Below are 23,967 nucleotides of genomic sequence, written 5' to 3'. Positions count from 1 at the left end.
AACTCAGTCCTCTCTCTTCCAGCTCCAGGCAGCAACTGACTGCTCTGTCTCTGATGCTTCTTTTTATGTGGCTCTCCTGGTCCGTGACTGGCCACTCCAGCAGCCCTCGGATTGGCTGTTTCCCTTGCAGCCACTCTAGGCCACCCAGAGGACTTCTCCTTTGCTCTTTTCTGGGGTGGGATGAGGTAGGGCCACAAGGCCTCCAGCAGGGGCCTTCAGACCTAGTCTACCCCATCACAGGACCCTTTCAAAATATTTTTTTATTTGATAGGATTTCAGTGTTTAAACTACTTTTTAGTAACATCAGAACTTCCTAGATCTGCCTTGAGAATTCTCATTTAATGAAAAGCCTCAACCTATTTGGACTTTTGGTATTTAATACCACCAAATTTTATGCTTATCTTAACTTCTACTCATAAATCAAGTACAGTGTTAAATTAATTTTGAGGCTAGTTATATCTGGAACTCCATTTATGGTACAAATTATTCATTAAACAGATCTGTCTACTCTTCTTTGCCAGCAAAAAATAAAAACCATCCAACTTATTTTTCTAACTACGGTATCGAGAGAGATATGATTGAGCCCAGCCTACTGTGGAAGTTCTCCTTCTTTTGGAACAACCTGAGGGTGAAATTCACTCCTATACAGAGGACTGCTAGTGCCTATACACCACTTAAGTCCTCAATACTGAATTTAATGTAATGCATAGGAGTTGTGCCAATCCTTTGCATGGGGGTGAACTACAGTCTCACCACTCGGCTCTCCAGACCTATTCTGAGATAGTTTTCTCTCATTCAATTTTAAGAGGGTCATTCTTGTATTCTAGAGGTTCCACTACAATTTCGTACATACTCATTAATAAGTTCTCACTTGAAGAGGAGAATTTTGGAAAATCTGGATAACCTCATAAGAGGTTCTAAAACTACCTCAAAGTTAACATAATTTTTTCCCCAGTTCCTAGAAACTTTCTTCAGCAATATTATACACTCAAATTGATGCTCCCATGCTGATTTATACAGTACTTTTCTTAGCCTTATATTTAACTCTCTTGACTAAAGTAGGGGTTAATTCGATTGTCCCTAACCAGAATACAATAAGAGGTTAGAGTATCCAAGACTGCCTGTGAACTATTACTGAGCACAAAATGGATGTTCTTTTTGCACACTCACCAACTGCACTACTGTATCCAACTCATTATTTTGTAAAGCACTTTGAAATACCAGTACCTTGAGTCCAAAAAGTGCAATACAAAGTCATATTCTCTTCTATTATATTATTTTCTGCTTGTATCAGCAATAGAGTTATCTGCTGTATTCTTTTATCAACTTTGAGCTGGTACATTGTTTCCCATTGTGGCAATGTAGTTGTCTATATGCTGCATCCTCAAAAGAAGAGTCTCTGATGTAGTATTCCCTCTGATGTAAGACTACAATACCTAGGGTCACAGGTTCTTTAAAAGCACTGTATTCACCCTTCTCATTACACTCAAAATATTTGGTTCCAAAGGCTGTTATAAAAGGAGTGCACTGTATTTCCCCCCAGTTTGGCAAAATTACAATAAAATATTAATCTACATTTCAAGTTACCGTGGACTTTCCTCCTTAAATCAGAGGGTGTTTTGGTCATTTTGAAATAACATAAAACCAGCATAGATGAGACTGAATGTTGCAGTCATTTGATCCTAATTTTTTAAAGTTATACATAACTGCTTAAAATGACACTGCCCTAAACTGCGTACTGTAGAGGAAGAGTAAGCACTACTAAATTACGATTTATGCTACTACACTGTATACACTTTTATAGTGTGCTGCGTTAATGTGCTGTTATACAAATTACTCACAAAAACGCCTACATTTAAACATTCAGATTGCAAAGACAAACACTGAAAAAGCTAGGCAATGATAAAATTAAGGTTGTCTGCACATCCTTGTCTGCATATCTTATGACACACACTTTAATTACACAATCACATACTATTTTTTCCACATGACTACAGTCTCATTCAGTGACCAGGATAGACGGTGCTCAGTTAATGATCTACTATTTAATTATTTTATTTTATTTTATTTTATTTTATTTTTTCCTCATTATTCAATGTGTGGCCCCACACCTTAATTACAACACATTATCGAAACCCAATTCTGAAGACACAATTATTCATCACTATTGTATCTGAGAACTTCCCAGATATTAATTTATTTATTTTAAACACTCCTGTAAGGTGAGGGGATAGTATTAGCCCCATTTTACACAGAGGGAAAGCATGCACAAAGAGATTAGGATCAGAAATATACACTAATTATGGGTGCCCAATTTGAGAGGTCTAGAACCTGATTTTTCCAAGTTATTTAGCATTACAGATTGCACAAACAACCTTAATTCTGGCATTTCCTCGTTTCTAAGTGTTTGACTTTTCAACCTGAAGAATCATAGAAACGTAGGTTTGGGAAAGTCATTTAGTCCAGCACTTTGCAGTGAGGCAGGATGGAATATACTTAGACATCCTTGATACATATTTGTCTAATTTGTTCTTTAAAATCTCCAATGACGGTGATTCCACAACATCCCTTGGTAACCCATTCCAGTAATAATTATTAATAATGTTCTTTTAACATAGTTGTTTGTGTGTAATAGCTTTTAAATCAAGCTGAAACTCCCCTCCTGAGAAAACTCATCATGTGGAATGTAGTAACTAATAGCAGTCATCATCTACATGGAGCAGCACTAGAGGAAGATAAGATACACACTTTACCAGTGGGTTTTATAGATATTTGCTAACAGCAGAGAAATGCTGAGACTCGGGAGACCCCTTTTGCGGCTTTCCCTCTGACCAGTTTCTGGCCAAGACCTGTCTCTTTTCCCCACCCCTGGCTCCTTATCCCAGTCCCATTCTCCTCAAATAGCCAGTCCCAGTTGCCACTTCTCTGGCTTCTAATTACCGGTACATTCCCAGTCTTCTTGTTTAGCCAGACCCAGCTGCCCACTCCTGGCTCCTCATCTGATTTGTTTCATTCCCTACTCCCCCGGTCATCAGTCATCCCCATGCCCATGTTCATCATCCACACTGGCTCCCAGACCCAGTCTCTCACTATTAGTTCCTTTTACAATTTCAGAGTCCTGCCCACCCACCTATCTCCTTGATCCTATCACTTTACCCAGACAGTACCAGTTCTCCCCTCACACCCTGGTTCCTCGACAGAACTATTTCCCTCCATCCCCACAACATCCTTCCCCAAATCCCAATAGTTTTCAGTCCCAGTCTCCTTGCCCAGACATTTTTAGTCTCACCCTGTGGCTCCCCCCCAACAAACACACACCAGTTGTTCTCCCATTCCTAGTGTCCTTGCAATGTAAGTCCCATCCTCCAACCCCAGCTCCCAGTCCCAGTTTCCCTCTTCCCTCCATCCCCAAGTCTCCAGTCCCAGTCTTCCTCCCAAGCTCCTTGTCTCAATCTACTCCCCCTACCCACTTTCCCCAAGGTCTGGTTCTTGTTTCCTTTCTCTTTAGTTCAGGTGGCTTCCTCCTCCATGCTCCCTGGGCCCAACAGGGGGTGTCACTAAGAGCACAGGAGAGATGGACTCCCTGCTTTCTAGTTCCAGTGCCTCGACCTGGATCCAGCATGGCCCAGATCAGCCAATAACTGCAATGACAGGAAAAACTCTGTTCAGCCGTGATGGAATCTTCAAGGAATTTAGCTATGAACATCTAAAAAGTCACTAAGAACATCTAAGAAGCAGCCAAATAGTGAGTACGCTGACACAAGATCTTAACATATGATGTTCTACTGGGTAGTACAGTAGTTGTTAGTTCATTTTATACGTAAGTTTTCATAGCAAAAAGTGTTATCGTCCACCAAATTTAACTCTGCATTTTCCATTGTAATTAGGATAAAATTCCATAGGCTAACCAAATATCTAAGTCACTAAAAAACAAAACAAAACCAAACCCTGTCTTTGTTTGCTCATCCAAAGTTTGAAATTAAAATGAATTTTAAAACACAACATTTAAATTTTAGATTTTTAATAAATCTTCATAAAGGAAGAAGATCAGACATTCAATTTCTGATATTACAGTGTCCAGTTAATATACTGAAGCAAGTTACAGCTTAGAGAAATCACCCTGCTCAGTACTGGGACACAGGCAAAATCCTTCATGATTGCTTTCCAACACAACAGATGAGCAGCAAATACCATTTGCTCTGGCTGGTATGTCATGGATTTGTAGTTCCAGAAAATATTCCATAAGGAATTTAGATGAGAATTCTATGCATATACGTTCACAATTTACTTCCACTAAAAAAGTGCAATACAGTAGAAAGATTAAATAAAAATGAACTAAAAAAGGCTCCAGGCTACTGCGACTCAATTTACAGCAATCAGATAATGACCTGTCATGTCCACTCTGCAACTTTTCACAAAATAGATCTTAAACAAGGATGGAAAAGGAACTAGCAACATAATTTTAACTATCATGATGTATGTGTAAATCTTTTGCTACACTGTTTTTGCAAAACTTTAAACTGGAAGGAGGTACTGAAAAAGAAGGGTAATGAAATACACATTTTGTAACTCCCACTACCCTCATCTAATGTTTACAAAGAGATCTTGTACCTTAAAGAACTAGTGTTTAAACCAGTCATATACTATTCTGGAATGCAAAAGAATTTGTTGTTTAAAAGAAGCTTCTAAAAGTCTCTCTCAATACTATTATTCTAAAATATTGGAAACGTTATGATTTAGGGCACTGAGATTTGGCAGTATTGAAAGCACAGACTAATCCTTTTCCCAGGGAGGTAGGTGATGTTATTAAAATGCTAGCTAATAGGTTTATTTCAGCTTTCATGTGAGGTAACAAAAACAACAATGTTTCTGAGATGAGAAAGCTTGTCAGACCTTAGTGGTGAGCATCACCCATTCCATAAAAGTGACAGGCAGTATTACCGGCAGAGAAGACGGTGCCCTCATGCCCTGCAGCAAAGTCACTGTCTGTCTGTTATCTGACAGACATGGGAATATGTTACATTCGTGGGAAAATAACTGACAAGATTGCTGGAGAGTCTTGTGACATATTACGAGCAAAACAGAAGTAGCCTACAAAGTGCTTGTGATAGAGAGCAACTTAAAGCATATGTTTATTACCATCACATTACATCTTTGTATTGCTTCCACCTGCAAACATTCAGTAATATCTCAAAAACTACTTTAATAGTTAGGCCAACATGATGTCACCATTACCGATGTCACCATTACCCAATTTCTAAAATTGAACTCCCCCTTTCCCCCCAAAAATGGTTACCTACCTTTCATAACTGTTGCTTCGAGATGTGTTGCTCATGTCCATCCCATTGTAGGCGTGTGAGCGCCCACGTACTTTTGCCTTAGCGGTATCCGTAGGGCCGGTTGTAATGCCCTCTGGAGTGCCACGCTTATGGCACGGTATATCAGGTGCCGCAAGCCCTGAACCCTCTCGGTTCCTTCTTGCTGACAACTCTGAAAGAGGGGCGGGTAATGGAATAGACATGAACAACACATCTTGAAGAACAACAGTTACGAAAGGTAGGTAACCGTTTTTTCTTCTTCGAGTGCTTGCTCATGTCCATTCCATTGTAGGTGGGCTCAGAATTCACAGTCTTGCAGACTGGAGTACTGCTCTGCTGAAACCAGCATCAGCCCGACCTTGCTGGGTCAGGACATAGTGCGAAGCAAACGTGTGGACGGATGTGGTCACGGCACGGCAGATTTCCTTGTATAAGGCAGCTCCGACATGAGCACCCTGATCTCAGACACGCTATGGGCCAAAGTTATAGCGATCAAAAAGGAGACCTTCCAGGAGAGAAGCAGAAGGGAGCAGGAAGCCAGGGGCTCAAAGATGGGCCCCGTGAGCCTGGACAGCACAAGATTCAGGTCCTAAGGAGGGACCTGGTCCTGGATATGCTGGTAAAGGCACTCTAGACCTTTCAGGAACTGTGCTGTCATGGGATGGACGAAGACTGACTTGCCGTGAAACAGAGGATGGAAAGCCAAAATGGCTGCCAAGTGCACCCTGACGGAGGACAGCGACAGGCTCAGGAGCTTAATGTGCAGCAAATAGTCCAGGATGCCATACTGGAGCTATGAGGATGACCATTGCTCTGCCTTGCTTTATCTTGAGCAGGATTCTGTGAATTAATGGCACTGGCAGGAAGGCGTACATCTGCGCTCCCGACCACGGAATCAGGAAGGCGTCCGACAGGGAGCCCTTGTCCCTGCCCAGCACAGAACAACTTTGCCTTCCAGGTGGGGCAAGAAAGCCTGGTACACCAGGCGAACCACCCTGAGCTCCCTGACGTTGATATGGAGGGCTAGGTTGTGTTGCCAACAACCCTGGGTGTTGAGGTCGCCCAGATGGGTCTCCCAACTCAGATCCGACGCATGTGAGATCAAGGTGAGCGAGGGTGACGGGGTTGCGAAGGGAACGCCCTGCAGCACCTACTTGGCATCCTGCCCAGTGAGGATAGGACGTGGCTCGGCACCGTGAGCACTCAGTCCAGGGGGTGCCTGTTGGAACATAGACCAAGGACAGCCACACTTGCAGGGGCCTTAGCTGAAGTTGGGCATGACTTACCACATAGGTACTTGCAGCCATGTGACCCATCAGACACAGGCACATTTAGGCTCTTTATGTGGCCAAACAAGTCTGACATAGCTTGAAAGCGTGCTTCCGGTAGAAAGGCCCTGGCCTGCATGGAGTTGAGAACCACTCTGATGAACTCTATGCCTCGAGCGGGTGTTAACATGGATTCTTCTGTGTTTATTAGGAGACCCCGATTGCTACAGGTGGAGTGCACCAGATCGAAGCTGCTCTGGACCTGCTCCGGACACCTGTCCTTGATTAGCCGATCATTGACATAGGGGGAGATTTGGACCCCTTGATGCCTCAGGTAAGCCGCCACCAGTGCCACACATTTCATGCACACCCTGGGGGCCGAGGGCAGGCACTGTAAACTGGAAGTGGCGCCCCACCACTATGAAAGGCAGGAAACGTCTGTGTCCTGGGAATATGGAGACATGAAAGTAAGCATCCTTCAGGTTGAAAGCGGTGTACCAGTCCCCCGGATCCAGGGAAGGGATGATGGTGGCCAGGGATACTATGCGGAACTTCAACTTCATGAGCAACTTGTTGAGGCCTCGCAGGTTCAGAATGGGTCTGAGTCCCACTTTTGCCTTCAGGAAGTAGCGGGATGACAAAGGGCGGCGGTGGTTAAACTTGGTGTCCCTTTTTCTCACGAGCCCCTGGCGAGGCTGCCACTGTCTAAGTAGCGAAGGGGGCCGGAACGGCTGCCTGAACATCTGAGGAGTGAGCATCCCCAAGGAGCAAAGGGTTGCCCTTTTATCCTGCAGGTCAGGCAGATGCGTATCTGTTTGGTCGAAAAATATGCTAACACCATCAAAACAGGAGGTCCTGGATAGAGGCCTGCATCTCCTGGGACAGGCTGGCAGTCTGGAGCCAGGAACTGCACCGCATGACCACTGCTGAGGCGACCACTTGGGCAGCTGAATCAGCTGTGTCCATCTGGAGAGAGCACAGGGCTGCTGCGGTCCCCTCTTCCACCAGGGTTGTGAACTCCTGGGCTGCCCCCTGGGACATGGAGTCCTTGAACCTGAAGAGAGAGTCCCACAAGTTAAAATTGTAGTGGGCCAAGAAGGTCTGGTGGTTCACCACCCGAAACTGGAGAATGGCCGTAGAATAATTTTTTTGACCAAACAAATCCAGTCTCTTATCCTCTCTATTTTTAGGGGTGGAGCTGGTGGGCACCTGCTTGTCCCTTTCATTGGCCACTGACACAACCAACGATCCCGGTGGCAGATGAGTGTACAAGTACTCAAACCCTTTTGCGGGAACAAAGTACTTCTTTTCCACCCTTTTAGAGGTGGGATGGAGGACAGGGTTTGCCAGATGGTTTTGGCAATGTTCAGAACCCTCTCATTTACCGGCAGCACGATCTGAGCTGGGGCGGACGTGGAGAGCACATTAAATAATGTGTCTGTCTGCTCCTCCATCTCCTCCACCTTGAGGTCCAAGTTGGATGCCACCCTGTGGAGCAGCACCTGATGCTCGCTGAAATTGTCTGGTGGGCTAACTCTGGAAGGCCCCGCCACTGCCTTGTCTGGGGAAGAGGAGGAGGAGGAGGATTGGATGACCAGGGGAAGTCCGGTGGTGTCGTCAACTGTTGGGGAGGGTGGCCTGGGGGTGTGTACCGGATCCTCCCCTGTGGCGGCCACCAGGATGTCCTGCACCAAGCCCGGTGCCAAGGGTACCGGGGGCATTGCCTTTGGCCTGTCTGATGTGGCAACTGAAGCTGGCGGGAGTGGATATGATTGGAACGCCCCATGCATTCCAATAAGGCCATTGGGTCAGCCACTGGCTCTGCTGCCATGTTGGCACCGGTGTCATGGACGGACCTTCTGGAGCCCAATAATATTGCCTGGGCGAGGGGCTGAATTGCGCCTCCAAGCCTGAGACATCGTCACCCTCCAGCGACCAGGCTGTGGTGGCTTGAGTCTGATAGCTCACCATCGCCGCCGGAGACTGGTGATGGGAACGGGAGCGTCTCGAGGTCTCAGCGACGACAACCAGCAGTGAGACAAAGACTGGGGCCGGGGAGATCGATGACACCTGGGCAAGCTTCGGCACAACAACGGGGATCAGGAGCACGGTGCCTATGACTCATAGTGGCGAGCTGGAGACCTGGGTCCACGTGGAGACTAAGAATGTGGCGACCTAGGGCTCTGTCTTGGCTCTGGAGACCGGAGGTGCTCGCCTGTTTTGTGCAAGGCTTTGCTGGCAGACTTGTCCTCACGGGGACCCTTAGCTGGTTCCATAGCCGCACGCAGTGCTGGCTGCAGCGGAAGCGCTCTCAGCTCCTCAGGTGCCGGGGCCTTGGAGGGGGTTGACTGCGCCATCGGCCTAGGCCCTTTACCACTCCCCAGAGTCAGTGGCAGGCCCTTTCAGGGAGAGAAACTCCCCAAGCCAGAGTCCTTTAGCGGGCACGGAGTGGGCGTAAGGCCCGAGCAGTGTCCTTTGCCCAAAGACCCTTGGTCGGGCTTGGTTGGTGCCACCTTCTTAGTCTTTTTCTTTGGCACAAGCAACAGGGATCGTGCCGGACGGACCCCAGTGCCGGAGGTGTGCTACACACTGAAGTTGAAGCACTGGGTGCCGGTTCGGGCCACGACAGCTCCGAAGCTGGGTGCAGGGCAACCTGCATCAGGAGGGCCCTGAGATGATGTCCTGCTCTCTTCGTGTCCGCGGATGAAAGTTCTAGCAGATGCGACAGTGCTCCTTTATATGGGTTTCCCCAAGGCACTGTAGACAACTCTCGTGAGGATCACTAACAAGCATAGGCCTGTTACACGAAGAGCAGGGCTTGAAACCTGGAGACCCATTGGGACACTATCTAACTAACACTTAACAGGTACTTAAGAACTAACTAACAACGATTAAACTATTTACAGGTAAAGCTCAAGGCTAAGCTAGATGAGAAACCGCTAATCTCTTGCGAAGCAAGGGACAGAGGTTGTCGCGCACACCATGGGTGGTAAGAAGGAACTGAGAGGGCGCAGGGCTGGTGGCGCCTGATATACTGCACCATGAGCACAGCACTCGAGAGGGCATCACAGCCAGCCCTCCAGGTACCGCTAAGGCAAAAGTCTCTGATGGCCGTGCATGTGGGCGCACACACACCTACAATGGAATCGACATGAGCAAGCACTCGAAAAAGAACTATAATTAGAAAGGTAGATAATGTAATCACCTTTTATTAGGACAATAAAATCATTATACAAAACCATGTGTATTATAACTTCACTTTTTATTGAACCAATAAGTACCACATAATCTATTTGTCCAATTTTTTTCTAGGGCCAATACACTTAAACACTCGCTGTCTAAGAAAAGTTAAAATTTGTTTATCTGCATTAAAATTCATACTATAGTGATTACTTAAATTGCATTTAAGCAGATGAATAGTAAAGGAAATAAATTAAATTTCCTTTATTACTTTCCATTTGGAAATATTACTTATAAAGTCTGATTTCTCCACTGAAGGGAAGGAGACTGCATTATTGTCCTCTTGGCAAATGCTGAAACATGCAATCCTATTTCACTACTGTAATCCTTACAGGAAACTTTCTTGTGACATACCAAAAATTGGATTTAGTGGTTGAGTGAGAGATTGAAAATGCTTGTGGTTCAAGTCTGCTATTCATCCATAGGTCAGACAGAGTGCAGCAAACAATGCCAGATTCCTTACACTGTTCCTGCCTAATGGACTTATACTCAGCCCAAAAAGACCACCCCTTTATCGCAGGGAAAAAAGCTCTAGAATTCATAAGTATTTATTGGCTGTTGAAATATATGCAGGGTATTATGTGTAAATTATATATTATAGAACAAGACCACAGATTGAAATTGGAAAAGAAAGAAAACATTAAGCCTTTTAAAATTATTTTCATATAAAAGAAGGACTGTATGAAAAGTTTAATTCAGTTAACATGATCTTGTTAGACACAATGTAGCATACTAGATTACAGAAAAATATGGTATGCTAAAAATAAAGATATCTCTTAATATGGACAGCAACATAGCTTTTTTTCCAATAGTTTCTTTACACAGCTTTGCAAGAAAAAATTATTTGTTAAGTAACTAAACAAAGCCACAAGGAGTCCCCATAAGACAACTTTCTCAGTACCTATCATATTTATCATTTTCTCATTCAAACATAATTAAAATTGGCTATGTTTAAAATAGTGCAATAAATCAGACTTAATTGTTAAATATTAATTTTAAGAATGGGTCTTTATGAATTAAAAATGAAAATCAGTCTCAGTAATAAACATCTTGTTTGGTATATTTTTAAATGTGAAGTCATCCTTAACATAACTACAGTAAATATCGGTGGTCATTGTAGCTTGTAAATTTAATTTTATTTTTTCAAAACATTTCATCTTACATCAAAATATCTAAAAATTAACACACTTTACAGAAAATAAAATAATGTTGAATTAATTGTCATGGTAAATTATTCAGCAAGCATAGCAGTTTATCTGCGTAGTTTGGCCAGTGAGGCCAAATACACATTTAGAGTTTCAAAAAGTGCCCTTTTGCAAAAACACTGAAAAAATAGCAGGCAGAACATTTTAACTAATGTTATAAAGAAACCCTTTTGGTTTCAGAGGTGACAGGAATTCAATATCAATTATCATTCACTCCAGGAATGACCATTGTATTTAAGTGGTATTCAAGAAAGACTGCTTGATGTCCAAACTATAGTTGACAGTTAATTTCCAATGTCCATCTTTGTATCTTCCCGAGGAAGAATGATTTGATTAACGTCCAGCAAAGCAGAGTATTTTATTTTTCCAATTGTAAAAGGACACCAGCAACTTGAAAATCCTATTTCTGCCTGAAAAATTTTATATCTACATTATAAACAATAAGGAGCCCGGTGGCATTTTAAAGACTAACAGATTTATTTGGGCATAAGATTTTGAGGGTAGATTCTGAAGAAGTGGGTTTTTTACCCACAAAAGCTTATGCCCAAATAAATCTTAGTCTTTAAGGTGCCACTGGACTCCTCGTTGTTTTTGTGGATACAGACTAACACGGCTACTCCTCTGATACTTGGCACCATATCTACTTTAGTTATAAATAACAATACACTTAGGAAAGATTATTAAAAGCTAAAGAAGTTAGAAAAAGATCCTCTATTTTTTCTGTTTGTTAACTTTGAGTGTTTGATAGCATTTTCTTTATAGTCCATTTCCCTATGTAATCAGTTATTCAGTCACTTTATCTCTTCCCGACAATACCCTAATAAGCAACCACAGATAGCAGAAAAGCTTATGAAATTTAACAGATTTTTAAAAAAGCTCTTATTTTAATGATGCTCTACCAGAAAATTGATATTTTTTAAATTAGTCACTTTAAAGAAAAATCAAGATGACAGTGTCTCTTTAAAGCATCCAGAGGGTGTTGGCAACCATGCCAACACTAAAGAAATTAATGTTCAGGAAAATGTTAATAAACTAAAACCAAACCCAACAAAAAAATCCTATGTCCTTTGCAGGATAACAACACAGAAGTCGATGATTGTGGGTAGCGTTAATATAACAATGTTTCAGTAGTGAGAATTTTAAGTTCAAACAAATTTAGAATGTTATTCCTTACAAATATCCTTCATGCTAACCTAATAATGTCCCTCACAATTGATTTACATTGGAAAAAACAAAACCAAAAAATGTAGACTTTCAAATCTTTCATGAATACATTTTTAAATGAATTTATTATTAACCATGCCTTCACTGGTTATGGTTTATATTATTAAAATATCTGACTGCTTATAATGGGGCAAAGAATGATACGGTATTTTAACTTAATACTTTGGTCTTATATATTTGGGGGTCACCACCATCATGTAATAAGAAAATATTTAAGAGGAATAATAAACTCCCCTTTATCTAGACAATTAACACAATTTCCATTTTGCATTTTTTTCTCCTTCAGTTAAAGCCAAGATGAAATCCTCGCAGTGTGACCTTTAACTGTGTAGAATTAAATGTCTGTTTCTCAATGCAGATCTATGCAAAGTGTTCAAACACAAACTCAAGATGAGAAACTATGCAATGATTTTCTCAAAAAGGCTATGCAAAACCAGAACTCCTCCTCTGAGTTTTCACAGACTGAATTAACTTACTTTAGAGGAAGTAGAATCACACTCTTGACAAATCCATCCATAGCCTGTCTGTTTTGGAGATTTTTTCAAAGGAGGTTCCAGGCAACCAAAATGGTAGCAGAGCCTGCATTCATCACACCTGCAGGAGAAACAGATATATTGTGTTTCTTCAAAAATTAAATCAAGCCACTCTATAAGCACTTTGGGGTAGTTCACCCCATGGAAAACTTACCCCCAAATCTCCGAATCATTAGTTTGAATTAAAACAGACATTTTCAGGAAGGGTGATTTACATGTACACTCACACATTTCAAGTATGTTTCTATTTAATTTGGAATATTCTCATGCAGAAATGCAGGAGGCCGCTATGTATTTTCTGTATATTTATGATTTGCAGAATTTAGTACACTTTCCAGCTAACAAAACTTTTTACATTATGGATCTTCCATAATGTCTGCCAACATATCTAGTAATTCATACATGTTTACAATTGCATGAATGATTTTTTTAAATAGTGACTTTGTAACCAATAAATAAAATCTGCACAATAATGTGAGATTCTTTTAGTAAGAATTTGAAAAGGTCGTTCAGTTAAAACATTTTGCTGTCATCTTTCATTTATAACTGACAAAAATTGTAGCCTGTACACGTCATAATTCCGAGTTTATCAACAAGCTTTTTGATCATGTTTTGTGCCAGGTACAACCCACAGACAACAGTCTGAAATATCTATCATAACTATTCTTTGTTCAGACATTCTTAGTCTACTGCCACTGAAGAAGCATTTGCTATACTGCAGTGCTTAATGAAAGGAGTCTTACATCAGACAGTACAACAATATGCTCAAGAGGAAAAAAGAATTTAACAGCAAATAATGGAAATTCATACATCTTATTGAAGTGGTTGTCTTCATCACTTTTTTGAATACACCCTATGATCTTTTGTTCAAACGGAAAAGCTTTTTGAAAACTAATTTTGTCAGATTCCTTTTATTTATTCCATTTAAGTGTCTCAAATGTTTGAATTAAAGCCTCATAAGCCAGGAAATCCACAAATAAGAAGCTAGCAAAGCAAATTTAAGAAACCCCCATACTGTAGCAAGGTGCAGAATGCAGAATTCTTTTTTTAAAACATAAATGGCACAGTGTGCTACTTATCAGACCAAGAATAACAATATATTTTAATAAATTATTAACAGTACACAAAGCACATAACAAAAAGAGGATTAAACAAAAGGAATGCACTAAAATATTTGAAAAGGAAAACTCCATATAAAAATATAACCAATTTGGGATAGTATTTGGTTAACCTAAACAAGTATTTTTCTGGCATTACCGCAGAAGGTGCACATTCTGGAATTGTCTCCTTTTTTATGTAGTCATATAGAGCATGATCACTGGTACAGGTGAAATCTCTGTTCTGCCAAGATCCTTTCTTAGTAATGCCTTTTTACACTATTGCCTACTTCCATATGGACACTCTGGGCACTAACAAGAGTTTTGCCTGCTTAAGGAATGCAAGACTGGGCCTAAAAGATATTTTTACATTGGCATACATCAGAATGAAAACAGTACCCTGCATAGCACTTATGTTAAACTGTATCTTTGCCTGATTGTAGTATAAGCCCTATGACTACAAAATAAAATCTTAACGGGGCTTTTAAAATCAATTCCATAATAAAAGATATTAAGAGCAGTATAATTATAACCATGTTGTAAACATTTTGTTTAGTCACTGGATAGATAATTATTAGTAGTATAACTAGAAATATAAATAATTAAAAAAATCTTGCAAAGGCATATTACCAAATAAATAGAAGGGAGGCAGGATTGTTAATGATGAGAGATGGGAATATAAGAGCCTGGACTCCTGAATCCTTTTCCTGGCTTTGCAAATGATTTTTGTGACCTTCGATAAGTCACTTAACCATCTTGTGCCTCAGTTTCTGCCTCTGAAAAGAAGTGTAATATTCCTAATCTATTTCACAGAAATGTCTTGAAGTTTATCTTGGAAACTCTTACACTTGTGAGCAGTGCCTACACACAAGTATTCTAACTGAATTCCTCCTGTCTGTCAAACATTTAGAGATCTTCCAATATGTAAATTATATTTTATCAGACTTATTGTCAACGGATTCTATTGGATCCTAAAATCTACAAATGTCAGAATATTTGTCATTTCAGCACAACCTACACAGATTCTGTTAGCAGACTGTTTGTAATAGCACAGCAGTATGGGAGAATAGTTGTAACAGAAATGTTCTATTTAAAAGAAAACAATCTTTCCTCTTCAAAATCATGCTTTAAAATCTCTAATTTGGATGGAGGGGAAACATCTTTCATCCAGAATGCCCAATATTCTGATTTTACTTTAAGCCATGTTTCAAAAGTCATCCAGTAAATCTACATAAGGTGGGGTGAAATGACTATAACATTATGAGAGAAGATACAGGTTGCAGTATCCTAAAGTCAAGTTTTGTTCTTGTAGTCAATTGAATTTTCTTTTCACATCATTTTATTTTGTCTGTAAAGAACAATATTCTCATGTTTTTCTTGTATATGTATATACTAAATTAAAAACTTCAATATAAAAAAGTTTCCAGAGACTAAGTGTTTGTTTTTTTATTTAAATATATATACAAAACTGGTGAGAGCATGTGGATGATAAAATCATCCTCATATACCACACACCGTTCAAATGTGAAAGTATCACGTGATGCATAGTTACAAAATGATAACCATAAATTGTGAAACGTTGCTTTTATATTGTTTTTTATAAAAATATATGCTGGTACAGTAGAACCTAAATTTGATCTTTTAAAAATATGAATATAAAAGAGCTCCCTTAGTGAAAAAAGCATAGTGAAATGCCAAATGTACTGTGCAATGATAGGTAAATTAAAATAAATTTAGTTGTTTAAAAAAAGATGATCTTCTAGGCACAAAACTATGATTATCCCAATATCCTTTTCATTGATTCCAATGGGAATTTGACCATTGACTTCTATAGCAGCTGGACTAGACTCTACCAGTGTTAATATGGTGAGATGGTAGAATACGGTCTACATTTCTGGTACATTTCTGATAAAATGAAAGATCTACTAATGAGAATATTTTACTACTGGACCATCTGCCTGGCAGCACTGTTGTGTGATACATTTTTGGTGATTGAGCTTCAAATTCTTAGAGAAAAAGGGACAGCTCACACACATTTCAACTCCGTAAAGAATACACTTGTTCCTCCTTGATGAATTATAGTCTAGCATTGGCACCAGCATTGGAGGAAACCTGGTCAGTTATCATATGCCTGTCAGTTAGGTTACAAAGACAACTGGCAAAATGAGTATTAAGGTCTGCAATATGAACCATATACTATGGTCTAGGGTCCTAGTCAAATGAGGAGATGGAAAACGTCCAGAAACAGAACCTAAACAAACTATAACATGACTTTAAAACTTTAAAGTTATGTGAATTTGTTGGTTGTGAAAAATGACAAGTTAATAGTCCAGGAACTTTGCAGTAGTCATATTCACAGAACAGGTGGAGCATAGATACCAACAGTGCACGCTTCCCTATACTACCCAGAGAAATGTGCCTCAGACATGATCTTGTGGGAACTCTTCTAGACGTGAATAGATAGTTATGTACTTAGCTTCTCTGCTAGGGTTATAAACAAGCTGACTAGCACACGCTGCTTTCTATATATGTATAATATTAGTTTAGCAATGTATATCCTCCGTAGTTTAGACCCGGGTGTCCAACCTACAGCCCATCAGAGCATGTCATAAGGCCCAGGGCAGTCTTCAACACAATATACTAAAGATTAATTCATTAGCGTTTTGTCATCTTTACATCATTTTAGTTTACACAAGTGTGTACTTCGAAACAACCTATATAAACAATATGAAACAAGCTGAACTTAAAATATAAATCAATACATGTGACTTTAAATCTTATTAAAATGTATAGAAATCTATTTGGCTCACACAAGCTTGTGCTTAGGTTTATGTGGCCCTCCTGTGTAATAAGGTTGGGCACCGCTAGATTAGACAAAATATTAACCATGTGCATCAATGGTCAAATTTTCCAAAACGGGCACCCAAATTTTCATCCCCCACTATTTGAGGATTTACTGGCCATTATATGCCAAGTATGTGATCTATGGGTGCAATTAAGTACACAGGCATCTCAGTGGTCTAAGAGTTGTACCCAGAACTTTGTGAAAACAAAAAATGGAGATCCTTTAAGGGTAGACTAAAAAACAAGCTCCTGATGTTAAAATAGCTTTAACTGATATGGTGCTACCTACTATTGTCAATGCCTTTAACAAGATTCAAATCATGTTACATAACAAAATTAGGAAGTGCTTTGTTTTCCATTCCAAAAAGGAAGGCAGGTAAATAATTTTCTAATTTTACATGAAGAAAATACGGTAGATAAACTGAAGAAGGAAGGTGAAAATTTGTAGTAGTTAGATTAATAAGTTAAATAATAAAGGAAATGGTAACAATTGAAAGGAAATATTGTTCATGTATAAAAAAATATAGAATGGAGGTCAAGAATTTCCTCACAGCAAGAGGCTGATTAGACAGTTCCATACCTGAAACACGTATGCTTTGTTCTTTATTAAAGTGATCTCCATCTGCTCATGCCCTTGGAATTTTTTGAGCAGTATAGCCTGCTGTGTTCAAGCTCCACATAACTCTGTATTTTTCCTGTTCATAATTAACTAATTATGCTCTAATCAATAGTGGAGATCCTGATTTTACAATGTAAATCAGATAAATGAGATAATGGCTGGGGGTCAATCTCCTTTTATTTACAAAGCTCAGCGCGCACATCCAATTTCATTACATCGCATCTACCCGCACAGGAGGGAATCTTATCAGCTGGCCTGCAGAAGTCTTAGAGTGAGTAGTGGGGAAAAAGACTTGTGCTTTTATAAAGGAACAGTGGATGCAACGCATACCCATTACAGACACATTTGTAAGTCACCACAGTTAATATCATATAAATTTACAAAGAGCTGACTCAGGCAGAGTGAGAAAACCTATTTTGCATTCATAAGTCAGCAGTGCCCATCTATAGCTGTAAAAGTAATTACCTACAAGTCCCTGAAACACAACATTAATAAGCTAATCTTTAAATTCAACTTCACATATATGCTTCAGAGACTACAGAAAATCTCTCTCACTTAAATGTGCACACCATTGCACATTTTCTACAATGTCATGCAAAAGGGTACCATGTTAAAAAAAATCGCAATTAACTTTAGACTATTTTATATATATATATATTATATATATATATATATATATATATATATATATATATATACACACACACACACACACACACACACGTACGTTCATCTCTAAGGGTAAATCTATTTTATGGGAGGAGAATATACAACATTGCTAGAGCACAAGACAAATATTTTGCATTACAGGGGGCCTATCATACAGTCGTTCCTCAGGCAAAATTCCAATAGATTCAGTCTAGAATTTTACAAACAATAAACTGTCAAATAACTGACTAGCCTGAGCTGTACGTTCACTCCACCACCCACCACCCACATCAGTTCAGAACTACAGCGCTTCTGCAATTCCAACACCAGGGGTGTATTTAACTGTCTCACTATGCTGCCTGGGTTTCCCTCTGCGTTGACTTATTCGGGCCCCATCTCCTAATTAGGCGTTCCTAATACTACACACACTGTGAAGGACAAACCTCCTTTGTCATCCACTAGGCTCTCCCACTTGCTGACTCAATATTTATCCTTAAATCCATGCCTGCCCAACACTGCTAGACCTCTCCTGAGTAGAGGCTCAAATGTGAACATGTGTACTACATTTGTGATGTGCACAGAGACTAAACTAAAACTGACAGTTTTTCACTTATCTAAAGCTGAAGTTGAATCCAGGATCCAGAGATGAAAGGATAGTACCTTCTAGATTGCACTATCAAGCTGTATGTTTTCATTTTCCTTACCCAAATAAGGACTCTGAGAAAAAATAAAATACTTTTGTCATGCAATATTCATCGGGCATTCTGCTCTTTAGACAATCATCCCCCAGGCATCTACTGAAAAATGTGGAAATATTTTCAATGCCTGCATTCCATAATCATTATATTGCATAATCATGCAACCCTACTTCATGGGTTCCAATGAAAGTTATTTTCGTTTCAATGTGCTCTGTAGGTTTAGGTAACATGCTCTTCTTTAAATAAATACAAATTATGGGTCAAACAAAAAAGAAAAGAAAAGATAGATTACACAACTCCAACTGAAAGTATACATGCCATATCCTCAGCATCCCTTGGCCTCCTTTCTACTGATCAGGAAGAAACCTGTCCCAATTAGGCAGCTGGGTATTGCCCCGGTTTAGAGTAAACCCTGAATGGTGTAAAACTAGCACAGCTAGCTTTACATTACCTGCCCCTCTCCCTCTACCATCCCAGTGTAAAGGAAAAGTGGTCTCCAAAGTGCCTTGCAGTCTAACCTGTACACCCATCCTCACCCACACACACCAAATGTATCACCATGGATTAGTAAAGGCTCTGAACTTTTGGCCGTAATTTCAATTTAAGATTAATAAGGTACACATAGCTTTCTGTCTACACAGTATTTCAAACCTATCACAACACACTTAAGGTATCAATTTTGGTTCTTTATAACCACGCATTTTAAAAGTAAACATCTAGAGGCAAAGAAAAATCGTGCATTGACTACCTTCACACAATTTTGGAAAGATATATTTTTATATTTATAATGTAAGACTCCCTAAACAGTCAGGGACACAAAAATCTCGTCTGCTCTATGAAATAAATGAACTCAAAGAAACTATTAAAAAGCATTTACAAATTAAAATGTAGAAATATTAGCAGAAAACCTGTTTCAACATATATGCAAGTTATAAGTTATATATAACAGCATCCTTCTAGAGCAGAAGTGTATGTTCACTTTTGTTATGAGGCAGCTGTGGTACATCATAAACTGTGCAACACACTATGGTTTCCCAAAACAAATTATATAGGGAATTCCATAAGTACATGCACACACAAGGGGAATTAAATGCATAGATACAATGTATGTGTCTCTCTACGAGCATGTGTGTTTCAAATATACTGGGGTTATAAACTGTATGTGATATATACCTACTGTATATGATCTGCTTTTATATTATTTTTAACCTAGATTGAGTAGTTCTATGAAGACAGGGTGCTAGAAAGATACATACTACATATTTTCCCTTCTGGGAGACAGAGGAAAGGGTGGTTGTATTTTTGTTTGTTTTGTATCCATTAAAATTAGACTCTGGAAACTCTTGTTTGTTACAGACAAACTATGAGCAGGTACTGTACTAAATTACTTCTCCCGGTCCTAACCTGTAACATCCACACTACTCCAAAAGTTTGGGCATTTCAGGAGTTCAAACTATTGTAATCAACTGTACTCAATTGCCTGGTGGTTGTGAACTACTGTAAGTGCCCACTAAGGATTAGAAGATCACCACTGAACATTTCAAGATATGAAATATGGAATATTTTACCTGGGTTTCCAGAGAGGAAAGGCAAATGAAATAACTCACTACATGAGAGAGAGTTGTACACCTTACCAAAATAAAGCCCCCACACAACACAGCTGACAAGAAAAGTCATTATTCTATCTTCCAATGTTTTCATGTTTGCTAATCACCAATACATTTTCCTCCTTCCACGTGAGACTGGAGCATATATTTCAGTTAAGTCAGTGTTTGCTAGCTATAAAATGGTTGTAGTAAATAATGCTTAACAGAACAGTTATTTCATAAACATGTACCTGAGTATCTATAGTATTGACAATGCTGGACCAGTGGAGGATAATTGGTTTAACAGAGTACTGAATACATATTTTGGGGGAGGGGCATCAATGGAAAAACACAGACAAAATTTACTGTCTCGGATTAAGAAATTTAAGTAATCTACCAATAACAAATGAAAATTTAAGGTAGCAAAAATTAAAACCAGGAAGTGGCACTCACTGTCTCACATTATGTCTTCAGCAGAGGGTCCTGTGGCACCTTTAAGACTAACAGAAGTATTGGGAGCATAAGCTTTCGTGGGTAAGAACCTCACTTCTTCAGATGCAAGGCATTGGTGATGCAAGGCATCTGAAGAAGTGAGGTTCTTACCCACGAAAGCTTATGCTCCCAATACTTCTGTTAGTCTTAAAGGTGCCACAGGACCTCTGTTGCTTTTTGCAGATTCAGACTAATACGGCTACCCCTCTGATACATTATGTCTTCAGAGAGAATAAAAGAATGCTGTACTGGGAACTGGAGGTGGTAACACAAAGGCTAATTATTAACCATATGTCACAGTACATTTTGTTTTCTAGTAAGATAATGTTAAAAAAAAAAGTCATTAGTAATTCCTAGCCAGACATTAAGTGGGGCCTGCATCATACATGATGAATTTTTTTTCTATTAACATAATGGCTGGATGTAATTTTCTCTAGTCACCTGTGTTTCTGAATTCTCCAAGAGTTGAATCTAAACTCCATCCTCTCTTATCTAAAATGGCCTTCTGACTTGAAAACTGGACTCCCAAAATACACATTTCTTCATTTAGGAGGAGCTTTGTGTGTGCCTTATGGCTAAAGAACATTTATAAAATGTTAAAAAGAAAATCTTCTTTTGACTTTTTTTTTTTTTTTCAAAACAATACAACTTGTTAGACACATCAAGTTAATTTTATTGAATATAATATCCAAACATGAGATGCCCTAATAAGATATGACTTTTAAATTAGTATACACCAATTTGTATTTTTCTCCTATCACTTAATACAGCATGTATCTTTTTTCTTTTATGTTTAAAATTTATTTTCAACTAAAAATATACCTTGATAGATGACAAAAACCCCCACCATAGATCAAGAAGTTCCAAGATATGTCGCAAAGTTACAAGTATGATTACACTTGAACAGAGTTTTTTCCCAAGCAAGTTCAAGATGAAACAATGGAGATGTCTATATACTGCTGCTGTAGATTTAAGAACTTGATCAGTATAGTTTGTAGACCAAAATATTATGTCTATCTATCTGGAGGTACATGGACGTAGATGAAGATCTTTCAGATGGTATGCTGTGTGATCAGTTCTTCATTCATCCCCAACTTATATAGCAGTTTCATATTTAAATTAGAAAAAACAAAATCAAAAACCAAAACATACCTTGACCTGAACACCACAGCAAAATTAATCCAAGTAAGACAATGTTCATATTTTCCTGTTTGTCTCAGCAGTGATCCAGAAAGCATGGATATATTTCTGTTCACTCGAACATTTGAAAGCGGAAACAATTAGTTCATGCTAATAAACACAAAATCAATTCTTCTGCAGCAAGGCTATTATTTCAAAATGAGAAAGTGTCAAGTGTTTTACAGGTCTGTTATTGCCACTGTACTGAAATAATCCTTTTACATAAACTATCGTATACCACAACACAGTATTTATATAGGAATATTCTTATTAAACTGCATATTAGTAGAGCAGCAGACTGATGGCAAAGCGTTGATTTTTTTTTAAAAGAAATCAATACCACCACAGAGGAACAAACAGTATTTAAGTCCCATAGGTTTCTGTCACTCTTCAATGAATCCAAGCACTGTATATCATCATTTGTCAAGGAAGCACAGGGGAACAAGACATTACTTAACAGGACAATTCTGACACAACATTTATCTGGTATTTTCCAACAATGGATATATCAAATGTTCCTGATTAGTGCAAAAAATGCAGACAAATTAACTGCCTTGTCAGTCCAAGTAACAAACCAATCAATTACATTCTAGCCAAACCTGACAAGCAAACTCAACTTTTTGTCACGATAAGCTTATGAAAAAGACAAGATAGCTGTTCTCCTTTACTTTATGTACTCTATTGAGAGTTTTCCACATTTTAAAATCACATTTCTAAAAGAGGTTTCCAGGATTGCCTCCGAGGATGAGCTGTGGTAGAGTTGTGTCTCATGAAGGGTATCTACACAGTAAAGTGATAAGAAAAGAATATTAACATTTAAGATCATAGCAGCTCTGCTCTGTGTCTTATGAAACATTTTAACACCACAGTAGATTTAAATAATATGTATGGTCAGATCCAAATAGATAGTTTAAGAGTAATGTCATACACATAAGCCTTTTTCTTTTCTAAGAGTCCAAACTTCAAACTGACTCGGGTTAAGTGTGGCATCCTTTTTGATTCTTTGCTCAGTGCAGTTCAAAAAGAAGAGAAGACTGCATAGTTTTTTGATCATAAAAGCAATGGCTTAGTTAAGACAGACAAACATGAACATGCAAGATAGCATTTTCCTCATAGGTGGAACTCTAAGCAATAATACATGACACAGTGTGCAGATAAACCAGATGCTTACACTTCTTGGGTGCATTGTTGCAGCTGCATGTTTGTTTTATAGAAAAAGTATCAGAAAATAGGCTTATTTACTTAATTTTTCCTAAACATCCACTCTCAAGACAGAACAAACCCTTTCTTTAAAAAATAATCACTTTCTATTCAGAATTTGAGGTACTTAAAGTACTTTTAGTATCTCTTTTAAAAAATACTGCTTACAAGTAATTAAGTGAAAAATGAGTAAAAAAGAGATTGTGTCAAAGAAAAATTACCACTTAAAGAAACATAACAGGAATGTTTTGCAGTTTTCTAGCACCAATGTTCATTTAATGTTAGCTTTAGGGGTGCATTCCTTTGAAGAGCAGGGGAGTAACGTATGTAAATCCACTTCATTCCTCCCTTCTCCCTTCATCTTGATGAACTGAGACATGGTTAGATCCTTAAATTAGCTGCAATGAGCAACAATGATTTTACTATTTAATGAATTAAGTTTTAATAATGACTCTGCACATCATGCAGTACTGATGTAAAGCCAAACCAAGGCCAGTAAAGGAGTACTCTAAAGTCTAAGGGATCTGCGGAGCAGGTCCAGGAAGCCTATAAAGAAAGTATATTTTAAATATGTTTTTAAAAAAAATCTATGTACACTGTTAAAAGACACTGGGTGAAAGATCTAAATAGCGTATGCCTAGGAATAGCAAGACAGCAATTCTGCAACATAATGAATGTTTGTTACATATACATTAAAAAAGAAAACTTCCATTTAAAAACAAGCTTTATACTGCCTACTCTCTAATTTAATATTTACAGTATTTCCAAAATTGGGCTATGTCAACATTTCTTTCACATTAGAAAGCCTCCACCTAA

The 23,967-nt window shown here is 39.0% G+C and overlaps 1 protein-coding gene across 1 annotated transcript in view; it reads right to left on the bottom strand.

Moving 5' to 3' along the window:
* Positions 1-23,967, bottom strand: part of PHF14 (PHD finger protein 14) — a gene marked incomplete in the record, with an annotated part of 270,722 nt that overhangs the window by 78,385 nt on the left and 168,370 nt on the right. Inside the window, 1 exon segment of the mRNA XM_034760532.1 lies at positions 12,732-12,849. Within this exon segment, the coding sequence (XP_034616423.1) occupies positions 12,732-12,849 (118 nt within the window).

This window comes from Trachemys scripta, chromosome 2 (genome assembly GCF_013100865.1).
Source record: "Trachemys scripta elegans isolate TJP31775 chromosome 2, CAS_Tse_1.0, whole genome shotgun sequence".
NCBI lineage: Eukaryota > Metazoa > Chordata > Testudines > Emydidae > Trachemys > Trachemys scripta.
Note: the sequence above shows the minus strand (reverse complement) of the source record. Positions and strands in the feature narration are given on the sequence as shown.